Here is a 14,319-nt window from a genome sequence, read left to right on the forward strand (position 1 = left end):
TTGAGTTTATTTTGCATTGATTATGATATTTCTCGTTATGATGAGCATGTATGAGTTTAGTTGAATTTTTGCACAACATGTTATTATTCTTAATCATGTTATTAATTATGTTTATGTCATCTATCATATTTGTATGCAACGCGAATAATCAAGTGATAAGATAAGTAAGAGAGTCGTACCGCCTCGTGCTACAGATGTATTAAGAGAATTCTCTCGAGCCGACCTACGGGCTCATAAAGGGAGTTTTCTCATACGATATATGTTTATTAGATGGTGCGAACTATGGGAGGTCGAAGCTCCGTAGTTTATTTCCAAAGTGTACATTGAAATTGGTACGACTACTCTAGAGGGACCCCGAATAAAATATGATAAGATTTATGATACGAAAGACCATGATATCGTTATAACTAAAACACTAATAATCAGTTCATCCATTGCATTACTCATCTTTTTGTGAGTCATAGTTATTCTCGCTGAGTGGAAGTCATACTATGTGTTTTCGTCTGTGCTGTAGGTAAACAACCAATGAACAAATGAGGAGGGTGGATCAGCGGCGTTCGATGGCTAAGGGGTTGGGTTGTGGTTTTGCTCGTTTTTTTAAAAGACTTCCGCTACACAAATTTCTAAACACTCGGTTTGGGATTTTATGGTTAAGATATATTTTTTTAAAAGTTTAATTAGCTTTGCCAAACTGAAGTTGAATTTTATGGTTTTAATTCTGTTAAGTATTTTTTCGATCATCTACTTTGGTTTTGAATTACGAATTAAACATTTCTATTATATTTACCAGATAATTTTGTAAGACTTTAAATTTTGTGGTTATTTTCAAAGTTGTTTTATTTTAAAGTCTAGACTTTATAATTATTTGAAATGATGTTTAAAAAAAATTATCCACATTTGTTTTTAAGTAAAAAAAAATTAAGATAATTCAGACGGTCCGAAAAGTCGGGTCGTCACAACAAAATAATCTCAATAAATATAATATAATCGATTAATTAATTGCATACCAAGATGAAGAGCGGTGATGCGTACATAGTGATATTTACGAAACAAGATATAACTTCAAGTAAGACTGATCTTATATCCGCCGCGTCCTTGTAGAAGCTCACCAGGCACACTATGGCCAAATAAAACAAGACACACGTCGTGCCAAAAAGTACGAACCCTAATCTACTTCCTCCTATCTAGAATTGAAGAAGAAATATTTCCTCTCTCTCATATTCTCTTTCACAAACGAAGGCTAAAATTATGCCAAATTACATTCCTTCTCAAAAAGTGTCAAAGAGCTTGAGAAATCTAATTCTCATGTTCTTCTCTTAATAAGAAGAACATTTCATTATATACCATCCTTTGTATCTTCTATTCCAGCTACAAGGATGAAAACGATGAATCACACCGTCCACCTCGATTTCCTAAGGCTTCCATTACGGTTATAACACTACGAGATATCCTCTCTCCAGTCTGATCCTTTCGAAAACCATAAGAAATTTGACACTCGCAACCTAAGAAACAACCACGATTTCTCCACCGGAAAATCCACTTCCCTCTGTGAGACCATCGCAAGGCTTCCCCCACAGGATCATCACAAGCCTCCCTCTACGGGACTGTAACAAGCCTCTCCATATGAGAACGTTACAAGCCTTCCTCTGTGGTAATCTTTATTCATGCCTCAAGACCAAGAGACTATTCCGCCAAATCATAAAAAGTAGAAGATACCTCTACCAGAAGTTCAAAGACTGGAGGACTACTCCGTCAAAGCATCTGAATCGGGGACTCTTCTCCTGAATCATTAGAACCTGAAGACTCCTCCGCAAAAAAGTATCAAGAACGGAGGACCTTTCTTCCAAAGACCTCAAGACGACGCCAGGAGATCTCCTGCAAGATGTCTAACCATACACTTATCTTTGAAAGGGTTGTCCCCCGACGAGCGTAGAGCATCACATTCAATGCACGAGCTCAAATCCAAACGTGACGGAACCAAGTCCAAGAGGCTCCACAAGAAAATGTCGCACTCGGCCCAGGACCCTTGTCACTGAATGCCTCTTCAGCCTTGCTACACGCGTCACCCAAAACATCACGCGACCTTGTCACGTCGGCCTTGCAACCCATGTTGCTCGAATCATCTTGTGACTCTTGTCATTCAAGGCTCGTCAGCTTGTGACCTTTGTAACTCAACACCACCTAGGCCTCATGACCTTTGTCACTCAATTCTACCAAGCCCTCGCGGCTCAGGAAATCCCAACTCTCGTGGTTATGGGTTGCTCGATCCCCGCGATCGAGTCGCATGACCCCCATAGCTCCGAAAATCTCAACCCTCGTGATTTTTGGTCGCTCGATCTTACAATCGAGTCGCACAGCCTCTGTAGATCCAAAGAACACAACCTCTGTTGTTCTAGGTCGTCCGATCTTCAACTTCAGATGGCTTGGTTGAAATCATCACCAAGTAGCATAACACCTCGTACCCAAAGCATCGCGGGACGATCCATATGCGAAGCCCCGACCCCAAGAGGTATGAGCGCGCTTAGCATAAAACAGAGATTGTCCCCGACTGCAAGCGGTAAAAGCTATTGCACTACTTAGAATAAGTTTCTCCTAAACCCGGAGAAGATCGAGTAGGGTTCGGTCTCGAGTCGCATGGCTCTCATGCTCCGAAAATCTTAACCCCCATAGTTCTTGGTGGCCCAATCCCCGACTTCCAATGGCTTGGTTGAAATATCATCAAGTAGCGTATCAGGGTACCCACAGCGCTGAAGGACAATCCAAAGAAAGGCGAAGCCCCGGCCCCAAGAGGCATGGGCGCGCTTAACCTAAAGAGAGATTGTCCCCGATCGCTAGCGGTTAAGGTTGTTGCGTTACTCGGAGTAAATTTCACCTAAACCTGAAGGAGGTCGAGTAAGATCCGGTCTTGAGAAACACAAAGATCATAACTTCAACGATTCGGAGAAAGCTCAAAGTCAGACCCATCGTGGTCAGGACGAGCCAAAAAGCTTAAGCCAGACCCTTTGTGGTCCGAACGAGCACAGCTCTAAAAATCTCAAAATCAAACCCAACCTGGTCCGAACGAACAAGCCAAAAAGCTCAAAGTCAGATCCATCATGGTCCACAAGAGCACGACCCCAAATGGCTCAAACCAGACTCCTCGTGGTCTAGATGAGCACATAGACGGTCTAGATACGGAGCAACCAGAAAGCAAAGAAAGAGCGTCGACAAGGCTACAAAATATCCCGCACGACAACTCGCACGCGAAACTGGGGGGTTAATGTTATACCATCATTTTTCTTATGTTAAAAACGACGCCTCAATTTATAAAACGACGTTACAATTGCAAAAACACGTCACAATGCAAAAAGATAACTCAGTCAAACGAGCCGAAAATATGTTTGACCAAAACCGAAGACCGGTAAATATGTTTGCAAGCTATTTCATGATGGCACACGACCCTGCTTCACGCGCCAAGCGCTAAGCAACAAGAGACAAGCGGCAAGCGCCAATATCCTATAAATAGTTCACTCACACCAACCAGAAGGTAAGTCATTCTGAATTCAGAAAAGTGATTTCAACTCAAAATTCTCTCAACTCAGAATTCTCTTAACTCCCATTTTCATCTCAAACTCTCAAGAGAAATATCTCGCCTCAAAGAAAAAAGAGGAATAATATACTTCCTTTGTCTCTAGAATTGAAGAAGAAATATTCCCTCTCTCTCATATTCTCTTTCACAAAAGAAGGCTAAAATTATGCCAAATTACATTCCCTCTCAAAAAGTGTCAAAGAGCTTGAGAAATCTAATTCTCATGTTCTTTGTTTAATAAGAAGAACATTTCATTATATCACCATTTGTATCTTCTATTCCAACTACAGGGAAGAACAAGACGAATCACACCGTCCACCTCGATTTCCTAATGCCTCCATTGCGGTTGTAACACTACAAGATATCCTCTCTCCAGTATGATCCTTTCGGAAATCATAAGAAATTTGACACTCGCAACCTAAGATTGATACACGTCGCATGCTCGCACCACCAACACGTGTCTCGTGAATGTTATCCGAGAACTCGCATTAACATCATACTTTTTTTTTGTGATTTTTCCCGTATCAAATTTATCTATTAATTATACAGTATCATATACCTTGAATTGGAAACGTCCTGGTTCATGCAGATTGCTGAGCATCATCAGCTTCAGGATCTTCGGACTCTACAATCTGTGGAAGAAGAAGAAGAAGAAGAAAAGGAAGCGTGTGTGAAACTTAATGCGGTGATAAATGACACCACGAAAAACAACCAATGTGAAATAATTACTTCAAGAAGAAGAAGAAGAAGAAGAAGAAGAAGAAGAAGAAGAAGAAGAAGAAGAAGAAGAAGAAGAAGAAGAAGAAGAAGAAAGAAGAAAGAAGAAGAAGAAGTAAGATATTGGTACCTTCTTGTTAGAGGTGTGGAGCCTAAAATAATAGGAGTGAAAAAGTCCCACATGGGAAAGGGAGAACAACTTTGTGAACTTCAATAGTGTATAAATATGGGTTTATAATTTTGCACGGGTTATTTCTTGGTTTCGTCCAGTCATTAATAACTTAATTATTTAGGGTGTATTCTATTCATCACAGAAAGAAACATTTTAAATTAAGTGTATATTGTAAACACTTCCCCCAAATGGCAAAGTGAATGCAACTTTTCGTTGAATGATTTCGCGTCCTTGAAACCAGCTTCATAGGGGTGACTTTTTTGTTACTGCGAGCCATTTTTGAGCGTTGAGGAGAGAGAGAGAGTTGGAACCAAATGTGTTGAGAGATACGGTGATCGGAGGTGAGAGAGCGGGAGAAATGAAAGCGACGAAGATGTTCAGTGGTGATCGGAGGTGAGAAAGCGAGAGAAATGAGAGCGATGAAGATGATCGGTGGTTATCGAAGGTGAGAGAGAAAAATGAGAGCGATGAAGATGATCGGTGGCGTTCGGAGGTGAGAGAGCGAGAGAAATGAGAATTTAGAGGCGCGATATTGTAAATTGAAATAATGGTTTTTTGGATGGAATAAGAGAACGATTTACATGTTTGCATGTGGGTTTTATTGTATCGTTGACAATTCAATGAGGCAAGGATAAATTCAAATCAACTAATTTGTTTTATCTGCCTTATTTATTCAATTTATAATGTTTTAAGGTTTTTGTTTTTTAATTAGGGTTTGGAATTGGGAAAAAAAGAGCGGCAACGAAGAAGGGTCTGACTCTAAGGGTATGTTTGGTTGAAAAAGAAAAATGGAATGATAATGAGAATGGGAAAGAGAATGATAATGGAATGAGAATCAAAAGCTATTCAATTGTTTGGTTCGGTTTTTAATCAATTAAAAATAATAATGGAATAAAATAGTAATTGACAAAAATACCCCTCACTTCATCTTCTCCAAAGTAAAATAAACATCCTAATCTACACAATGCAGAGCCTCACCTCCGTGGACTTCTCCTTCAACAACCTCTCCGGCCTAGTCCCAGGGACCGGCCAGTTCAGCTACTTCAACTACACCTCCTTCGCCGGAAACCCCAACCTCTGCGGCCCATACCTCGGCGCCTGCAAGAACGGAATCTCCGGCAACGAATCCCACACCCCACACTCGAAAGGCCTCTCCGCGTCAGTCAAACTCGTCCTCGTGATCGGCCTCCTCTTATTCTCCATCTCATTCGCCGCCGCGGCCATAGTCAAAGCCCGGTCCTTAAAGAAAGCCAGCGAGTCTCGCTCGTGGAAGCTCACAGCCTTCCAACGCCTCGACTTCACCGTCGACGACGTCCTCGACTGCCTCAAAGAAGACAACATCATCGGAAAAGGCGGGGCCGGGATCGTGTACAAAGGATCAATGCCCGGCGGCGGCAGCGTGGCGGTGAAGCGGCTCCCGGCGATGAGCCGCGGCGGGTCCACCCACGACCACGGGTTCAACGCGGAGATCCAGACCTTGGGACGAATCAGGCACCGCCACATCGTGCGGCTCCTCGGGTTCTACTCGAACCACGAGACGAACTTCCAGAAGACCCTCTCGAAGCCACGGCGGAGGCACAGTTCCACCGCCATTTATGGCAACACTGATTTTTTTCTTTTTTGTTGTTCTGAATTTATGTGACTGGTTTTAATTGTTTCAAGAAAAAAAAATTATTAATGTCTAAAGCTTTGAAGGATAATTTTGGAAAATAAGTGATTCCACAGTGGAATGGTCTATTCTTCATTTATACTGTGGAATGAAAATGAAGCAATGATCATTCTGTAGAATGATCATTACAGCTTCAAAAAATGAACCAAACAAAATTATTCAATTCTTTTGGAATGGATTCCATTTCATTCCTCTGTTTTTAAGTGAACCAAACATGCCCTAAGAATTGTGATTCCAGAGAAGAGGGCTTTAAGCTAACACGGAGGAAACTGGAATTCGCGATGAATTTAAGTTTTTGGGCTTAATGTGTTAGGCCTTCGTTATGGACAAAGTCCAGTACCAACAATATCAAAATCTGACTTATTTTCTCATTTGATATGAAATTACCCACCATCTTCAATGCTTGGCAGTTTTCTTCATTCCCACTTCCATTTGTACTCTCTTTCTATTTCATCTATCTCATTTTTTTCACTCTTACTTCTAACAGTCTAATAATTACATGTACAAATCCATTTCAAATTAAAAATTGAAATTTAAAAACTTCGAAAATTATTTTTTGTTTTCGATGTAAGAAAATAAAAGGGAAGTATTGAAGGTTGATGGTGAGATAAGTTTAGTTGTTATATAGTATGACATTATTGAGTGCATTTTATTTTTGATCTATTAGTGAACCTATTTAATTTATTAGTGAATAAACTTACTAAATAAATTCTAAGCATATTATTTAAAATAAAAAATTTCTTATTTTGCGCTTACTGGATATTTTTTTAACAAATTTTCATATTTTCTCGGAATAAACTTAACAAATTAAATAAAAAAAGAAAGAAACTAACAAGTATTATTTAATACATACCGTTGAATTGACTTCGGGTTCTAGACCAGGAGTTCGTCGTTTTGATACTATCAATATACAGAGAATGGACTTCGACTATTATTTGAAAAGTCACAAAAAAAAATGAAAAAATATCATTGGGTGGTACTGCAAAGTGTTTAATATTAAATTGAAGCTTCTACGTTTTACTGTTACTACATTCAACTTAATCTAGACCGTTGTTGAACTTCCCTCTGAGCCCGTCCAACGTCACAATCAGGCTGTGATTGTTAGCCACGTCATACCAGTTCCCGGGATGCTGAATTTCCAAGTCCGCCGTGGCAATGGGAACGTAAAACGGCAGAGCCGAGTCGGGGAGCTGAGGCACCACGTCGCCGGCGTTGCTGACGTGGAGGATGTTGAGGTTGGGGTGGGCCTCCACGCGCCTCTTGAACGCCGCGTTGCCCACCTGAGGGCACCCGAACACCACCGCCGCCACGTGGACGCCGGCGCCGACGTCAGCGTTCTCGACGAGGTCGAAGGCGCAGAGCGTGGCGAGCGCACCGCCGAGGCTGTGGCCCGTGACGATCACGCTGAGGTTCTCGCCGCTGTGCTTCTCCGCGAGTGCCCGCACGGCTGATCTCACCTGCGTCCTCGCGCTGGTCGTCGCGTGGGTTGACTTCGAGTCCTCGCTCGTGTACACGCTGTACCAGCCTTGGTGGACTTGCACTGTGTTGTCGATCTTTCCGGCGTTCAGGAGCGGACCAGCCGACGCCTGTAGGAGAGCCAAAAAAAAATATTAAATAAAAATCAAACTTTTTTTTTTTTAATTTTTTGGTTAGCTAGGTTAAATCATGAAATAATAAACGTTAGTCTAAAATTAACGAAATAGTTCACAAATATAGGTTTAAAATGTTTTGAAAATGTGATTAGCATTAGCGGCCGCTGACCGCTGCTGATGCAAATAAATACTCGAAATGTTTATATGGTGTTGATATTTTTGATCAATAAAAAAAAAAAAAAATTGACTTCTTAAATTTTTGTAAAAAACGTTTAAAACCCTAACTTACTTTCCTAAGATATTGATTCTGATTTTTCTTAAAATAATTTTAAATATTTTTTTGGTAAGACAATAATTTTTGTTTTTTTTTTTTTTTGTGTAACTTATAAAAAAAGTACATATAAATGTTCAAGTTGTTATGGCCACGATGGGTACCTGAAGAACTCCAGCGACATTACTGGTCCACTCGGACGCCATGATGGTCCCGCGCCAGACCACATAGATCTCACGGCGGCCCGCAGCGCGGCTGGCCTCGTCCGAGGTGGCGGCCACGTAGCCCATCCAGTTGGACTCGCGGTCCCACGGTTCGCGGGTGGCGGGGCCCGGGAGAAGGAAGAGGTTCTGGGAAGGGTCGCCGGTGCCAGAGGCCGCGTAGAGGAATGAGAGGGCTCGGTAGAGGAAGCCGCCGGAGCTGTGGTCGGAGAGGCGTGGGACCGCCGCGAAGAAGGACTCTATGTTGGGGTGTCGGGTGTTTCCGCGCTCAGAAGATGCCACGTCAGAATCGAAGGCGTCGTACGTGGCCTGACAGAAGTCGGCGCACCGGACGATGAGCTGGCGGAGGCCGGGGGCGAGCTCGGGCTCGATGAGGCCGGTCCAGTCTTTGCTTCCAAGGATCTCTTCCCATGACGACGTCATGATATCACCCATGTTTTTCAGCTACAAAGAATATACAAAAAGAATGTTTGATTTTTCTGATTTTTTTTTTTTAATTTGTGTATAATGGATGTACGTATTATATAGGCGGCTTGCAAGCTGGGTAATATTGACGGAAAAAACAGAAGACGGCTAATGAGTCTCATGAACAATGAACGAAACTACCTGATTGTTGTTTCTTCTACATCCTGACTTTGTCTCGGAAGCTCAACTTGTTTGCGTTTTTGACTACTTTTTGGCGTGTCATGAATTTGCGAAACAATAGTCTACGAAGATTTTTCAACTGCATAAAAGTCTATATATTGGGATTGCAGATTACTAAGCACAGGTGAATTAATCTGCGCTTTAAGGAAGTAATCCCAACATAATATATAATCCGTACATAGTTAAAAATTTAACAAAACGTAAATATATAATCACATTATTTTTCTAATATTTTAATAATATAATAAAATTGTGTAGTAAAATAGCCATTTTAAAATTTCACCACAAAACTCACTTAGCATGTGGCTGTTATATAATACAAAAGCACAAAATTATATAATAAAATGAATAGAAAGAAAAAATTAAAGAGACATTAAAGATAAAACCTTTAAATAGTGTAATATGTATATCTAAACAGAATTATTTTTTAATGTCGTATTGGTTTTAATAATTTTTTGTCCTCTTCACTATTTTATTACGTTAATTTTTATAACTCTTTAACCTCTTTTTTTAATATGTTAAAATTATTTCAAACAAGTATATAAATAAGAGAGAAACTATAAAATGGCGTTCTTAGAATAAATTTACCATGGGCCTGATCACTATATGACCTCAAAAATTTACCATTATAAAAAGAGGGAACGAAACAACTAAATAGAGACAATCCTACCTGAATACTCTTAAAGTGTTTGGAACCGTTCATCATGATAACAACGAGTATTCTTATAAATTAAAAATAATTTAATATATATTTTTTATTATAAATTTGAAAGTCGCTTGATATTAACTATTTACTAGAAATTAGTTTATAAAGACCACTTCTAACCGTTTCTGGAAGTGGAAAAAAGTCTCCCGTTAAAGTTTGGGATGTCTTTGAATGTGTTCAAACTTGCACCATAATATTTGCAAGTCCATATATAAAATATAGTATTAAATTTCAGTTACACGTTTTTACCATTTAAGAACACAGGCTAGACGAGAACAACAAACAAAAGAGGTTAGAACTCCGTCAACCGGCGGCTCTAACTTTACGAAAGCAATAAAAAAAAAAGCTTTATCATTCCACTATCATTCGTTAACGATTTCACACAACGAGTTGTTAGAGTTATCATAAAGTTACTTTTGACTTCTTATGAAAAAAAAAATAGTTTAATATAACGAGTGTTTTACAGTAGACATTGAATTTGCGTAATGATATACAAGAGCATGAGTCATAATTTTATGTCTGTTTACTATTTAACTGTCTCACTAATATTGTTAACAAAGACGAATATTATATAAAGATTACCAAATCATACTTCTAAAATAATTAAATACCATTTCTCAATCTAATTTTTAAAGGGGATCATACCTTATTAGTTAAAAAAAAAAAAAAAAAAAAAAAAAAGAGTTAGTATACTGGAATTTACATAGAAATGTTATGGTGCATGTTAGATAAGAGCTGTACCAATATCTGAGTAAATGAGAACTATACCAATACCTGATTTATATTGTATGTTTTTCAACTAAAGTTATGGCCTATATATAATATGATCCTAATCGAGGTTGGTCTACTCATTTCGATTGTACTTTGCTTTAGTCTCACATTACATTTTTTTTCTTCTTTCTCTAACTATTATTTTAGTTATCTTCTAAAAATATGAAATGATCAATTTTCTATTGAGTTTTTGGCAAATATTAGAGTGAAAAAAAAATCCCACATTGGAAAGGAAGATAAAGTTTGTGAGTATCGAATGATATAAAAAGGAGTTCATAGTTTGTATTCAAATTACCCACTATAAGCTAAGTGTATTACCTCCACCAAAAAAATTGCAATGTAAATCACCTTAACATGTTGGTCAACGGGATCTTGGACTAAAGTGAAGCCAAAATCACACTACAAAAGTGGATCTTGGACTAAATTGAAGCCAAAATCACACTAAGACAAAAAGTAAGACAAAAAGTACTTTTGAATGGGATTTTTGTCGTATCCAAAATTCCAATAGTCGCATCCAATGATCAAAATGGATGCGACTTTGTCGCTTCAATAGTCCGCATCCTTTGACCCCGAATGAGACTAGTCGCATTCAAAAGTCCAGAGCTTTGTTGCATCCATTATGTCATCCGTAGCTATTCTACCATATTTGCTTTGGCGGGATATTAGACTATTGGATGCGAATCTGCCAAAGTGCGGAAACTTTTTGGATGCGACTTGTCACATCCAATAGTCTTTCCCGCGTTTTGGCAGCTAGAGTATTGGATGCGACAAGTCGCATCCAATGATATATATATATATATATATATATATATTAAATTTAATTAATATTTACTAAATAATTATATAATAATCAGAATAAAAATTCGAATTAGAAAATAAGTTTCTTATAACGTAATACAAAAAATATTACATTTGAGATATTTTGTAAAATAACATTAACGTAACTTTTTGTTCGCTAACAATAGATATACAACTACTTCTTCCGCACTTGAAACCACTTTTCCATTGTGGATGATTCTATTCCGCATCCTCGGGATGCGCTGTTGCCTCCTCTTGCGCCGCTGCCGCTAGGATTCTCTCGCTAGAACTCTACAGATTCTGGCGTCTGATCATAAACCCTTGTAACTGGTGGCGGCATAGTCTGAGGTTGTGCTGTCGAGGGCGCGACTGAGTCTGCATGGGCGACGACTGACTCGATCTCATGCTCTGCGTGAGCTCGAAGATCTGTCAATGCATTTGCTCCATCATGGCTTGTTGGACTTGCAGTGTTGACTGCAACTCGCTAACTGTTGGATCGTGCCGAGTGCGAGAGGACGAATATGATGGCGAGCTCGCGTCCTGAGGTACAACTAGGAGCAAAGCTCCCATTTCCCAATCTCGACGCCGCTCGAGAACTATACGCATCACTGCCTGCTCTAGGTCATCGATGTCCACCTCTGCGCCTTCTTCCTCCGCTTGCAGCTGAATATCCGCCATTTGACTCTGGATTAGTTCCTTTACAATTGTGATAAAAAATAAAGATTATTAGATAATAAATAATAAGTAGTTTACATGATAAAATTAATGCAACATTACAACTTACATAGAGGCCTTTCGCGGCTTTTGTTGCCCAGTTGCCTTTGTCGTCTTGGTGGTAGTGCTGCCACGTCTCTAGTGCAGAGCCCAAGATATCGACCCATGTTGACTCTTTGTCTTCTTATTCTCTTATTTACTTTGTTGGGTTCAGACACTAAATTGAGTTAATTCGAGTTCATAGAAGATAACAATTTCTTTAAAAATATTAACTTAAACTCTTATGTATCAAACCTCTCTATCGTCTTCTCCTAATCAACCTAACTCATACCCTTTGGCGTTTGTTGTTTGGCGAGATCTTTTTGGCCGCATAATTTGAGTCAGAACTTCTTCGATACTTTCGAATTTGCATTCCGAAAAATTCGCTTTGCATCGTGAATGATAGTAACGTCAATCTCGGCTCGATATCAATCTGTTGAGCGTACCTCGCAAAGTGAACTCACTATGGAGTCCGATCGAAATAACGTCGACAGACAGGCGATACGTCTGGCCAGCTAGAGATGTGCATCATAATCGAGCCGCGGATATAAACTCTCAGACGCATGAAGAATACTCCGATCTTCTTATTCTTTTTCCTAACGGTCCGGTAAAACGTCTGCTGTATCGGGTCGTAGACAACAACCTTCACACCTTCGACCCCTCTCATCGCTTTCTCAGAAGTCGCACCAGTCGTCGATCTCCGTGTAGCCTTAGAACTAGCGGATTCCGGTGTCTGTGGGGGATCCTCGCCTCCACCTGCCTCAGTGGCGATCGACACCCTATAAGATGAAAACAATATAAGTAAAAAGTAATTTGTTTCATCAAAATAAACAATTAAAAATACTAATAATATTAATATTACTCATTCATCGTCATCAGTCGATATAATGTTAGTATCATCTTCTATATCGACAACGACATCTTCTCCCTAAAAAACGAGGCGTGCCTCATCTTCCTCATCGTCGCCTTCTTCATCGACGCCAACATCAATATCAAACTAAGTTTCAGCTCGATGTCTGACACTTGTATTGTCAATGGAACTAAGGCCAAGGTAGTGGCGTCAACTTCATGAATGTCCAAAATCCAATATTCTAGCCGCAAAACGTGGGAAAGACTATTGGATGCGACTTGTCGCATCCAATAGTCTAATATCCCGCCAAAGTGAATATGGCTGAAATAGCTACAGATGCGATAATGGATGCGACTTGTTGCATCAAAAAGGTCTGGACTTTAGGATGCACTAGTCGCATCCATGGTCAATAGATGCGACTTTGTCGCATCCAAAGTCGCATCGATTTTGACCATTGGATTTGAATATTGGACTTTTGGATGCGACAAAAGTCGCATCCAAAATTACTTTTTGTCCTATTGTAGAAATGTAAAATAAGACCTTCTACGTTTTGTATTCAAGACGCCTAGCGAAAGAGCGTAAGATGCAGAAACTTTGTCATATACAATGAACATTAATTTAAACGTCTGATGCATTTTTCTGAATATTCCTTGAGGAATCGCTGCCTTTTATCGACAATTATATGAGCCCATGTTCGTCTAGCATGGTGTCAATTGGGTCGGACCAATAATGGGCTAATCGGCCCGGCCCTTTTTGAAAAGAGTCAAAGTCAAATTGGGCATGTTTAAGGACCTAAACAAGGGCTAGGGTGTAGGCCCTCAAGTTCGGCTCGGCCCGGACCCTTAAAAAAGTCCAACCCAGTTTGGATCCGAGCCCTAATTAGGCCCGGTTCGGGCCCAACCCTTTTTATTGTTAAAAATATATATTTTTAATGCTAAAAGTTATGTTTCTATGTATAAAAAGTGTTTTTGACACATAAATTAAATTTTATTATTCATGATATGTTTTTTTTTTTAAACTAAAAGTTATATTATTTTGATTAAAAGTGGGTTTTATAAGTTACAAATTATTTATTTATTTGTTTTTAGTGGCTTTAGTTTGGCCTTTTTGAAGTCTAGTTTAAGCTCTTTTCAAATCCGGGTCCAGACCCGGTCCTCGGCTTCAAGGATCGATGGCTTGGTCCTGAATTAGCTAGGCCTAAAGTTCTATTTTTTAGGCATAGTCCGGACCTCCAATAAAAAAAGGTTTGAGTTCGAGTTTTGATTTGGCTCAGGTTCGGGCGTCTCTCGGGCTTGAAGAAAAAGGGTTGGGTCGGTCCTGCCCAATTGAGACCTTTAATTGCACATATTATTCAATCTCTCTTTTGTGGATCAAGGGGTCGTCACAACATTTTTCAACGATTACATAGTAAATAAAGTTACAAAATCTAATTAATTACCTATCGTACTAGTTGCCGAAATATACAGATCAGCCTTTTAGACGAGTTTCATTAAGTTATCAGAATACATGGTCTAATATTATGGGACGCATATAAATTTATTTTTATATGTGTATGTCATTTAGGTACTGCATCAACAATCGAAATG

The 14,319-nt window shown here is 39.5% G+C and overlaps 1 protein-coding gene across 1 annotated transcript; it reads right to left on the reverse strand.

Annotated features, from left to right (window-relative positions):
* Positions 1 to 7,103: 7,103 nt before the first annotated feature.
* Positions 7,104 to 8,680, reverse strand: LOC149406994 (phospholipase A1-IIdelta-like). The gene is made up of 2 exons (XM_089628489.1): positions 8,154 to 8,680; positions 7,104 to 7,712 (listed from the first exon to the last, which is right to left on the reverse strand). The coding sequence occupies exons 1-2, from the start codon at positions 8,643 to 8,645 to the stop codon at positions 7,164 to 7,166; spliced, it is 1,041 nt and encodes a 346-aa protein (XP_089484615.1). The 5' UTR covers positions 8,646 to 8,680; the 3' UTR covers positions 7,104 to 7,163.
* Between the last annotated feature and the right edge of the window lie 5,639 nt (positions 8,681 to 14,319).

This window comes from Urtica dioica, chromosome 1 (assembly GCF_054948205.1).
Source record: "Urtica dioica subsp. dioica isolate 48M chromosome 1, U.dioica_male_clone48M_v1_H2, whole genome shotgun sequence".
Classification (NCBI taxonomy): domain Eukaryota; kingdom Viridiplantae; phylum Streptophyta; class Magnoliopsida; order Rosales; family Urticaceae; genus Urtica; species Urtica dioica.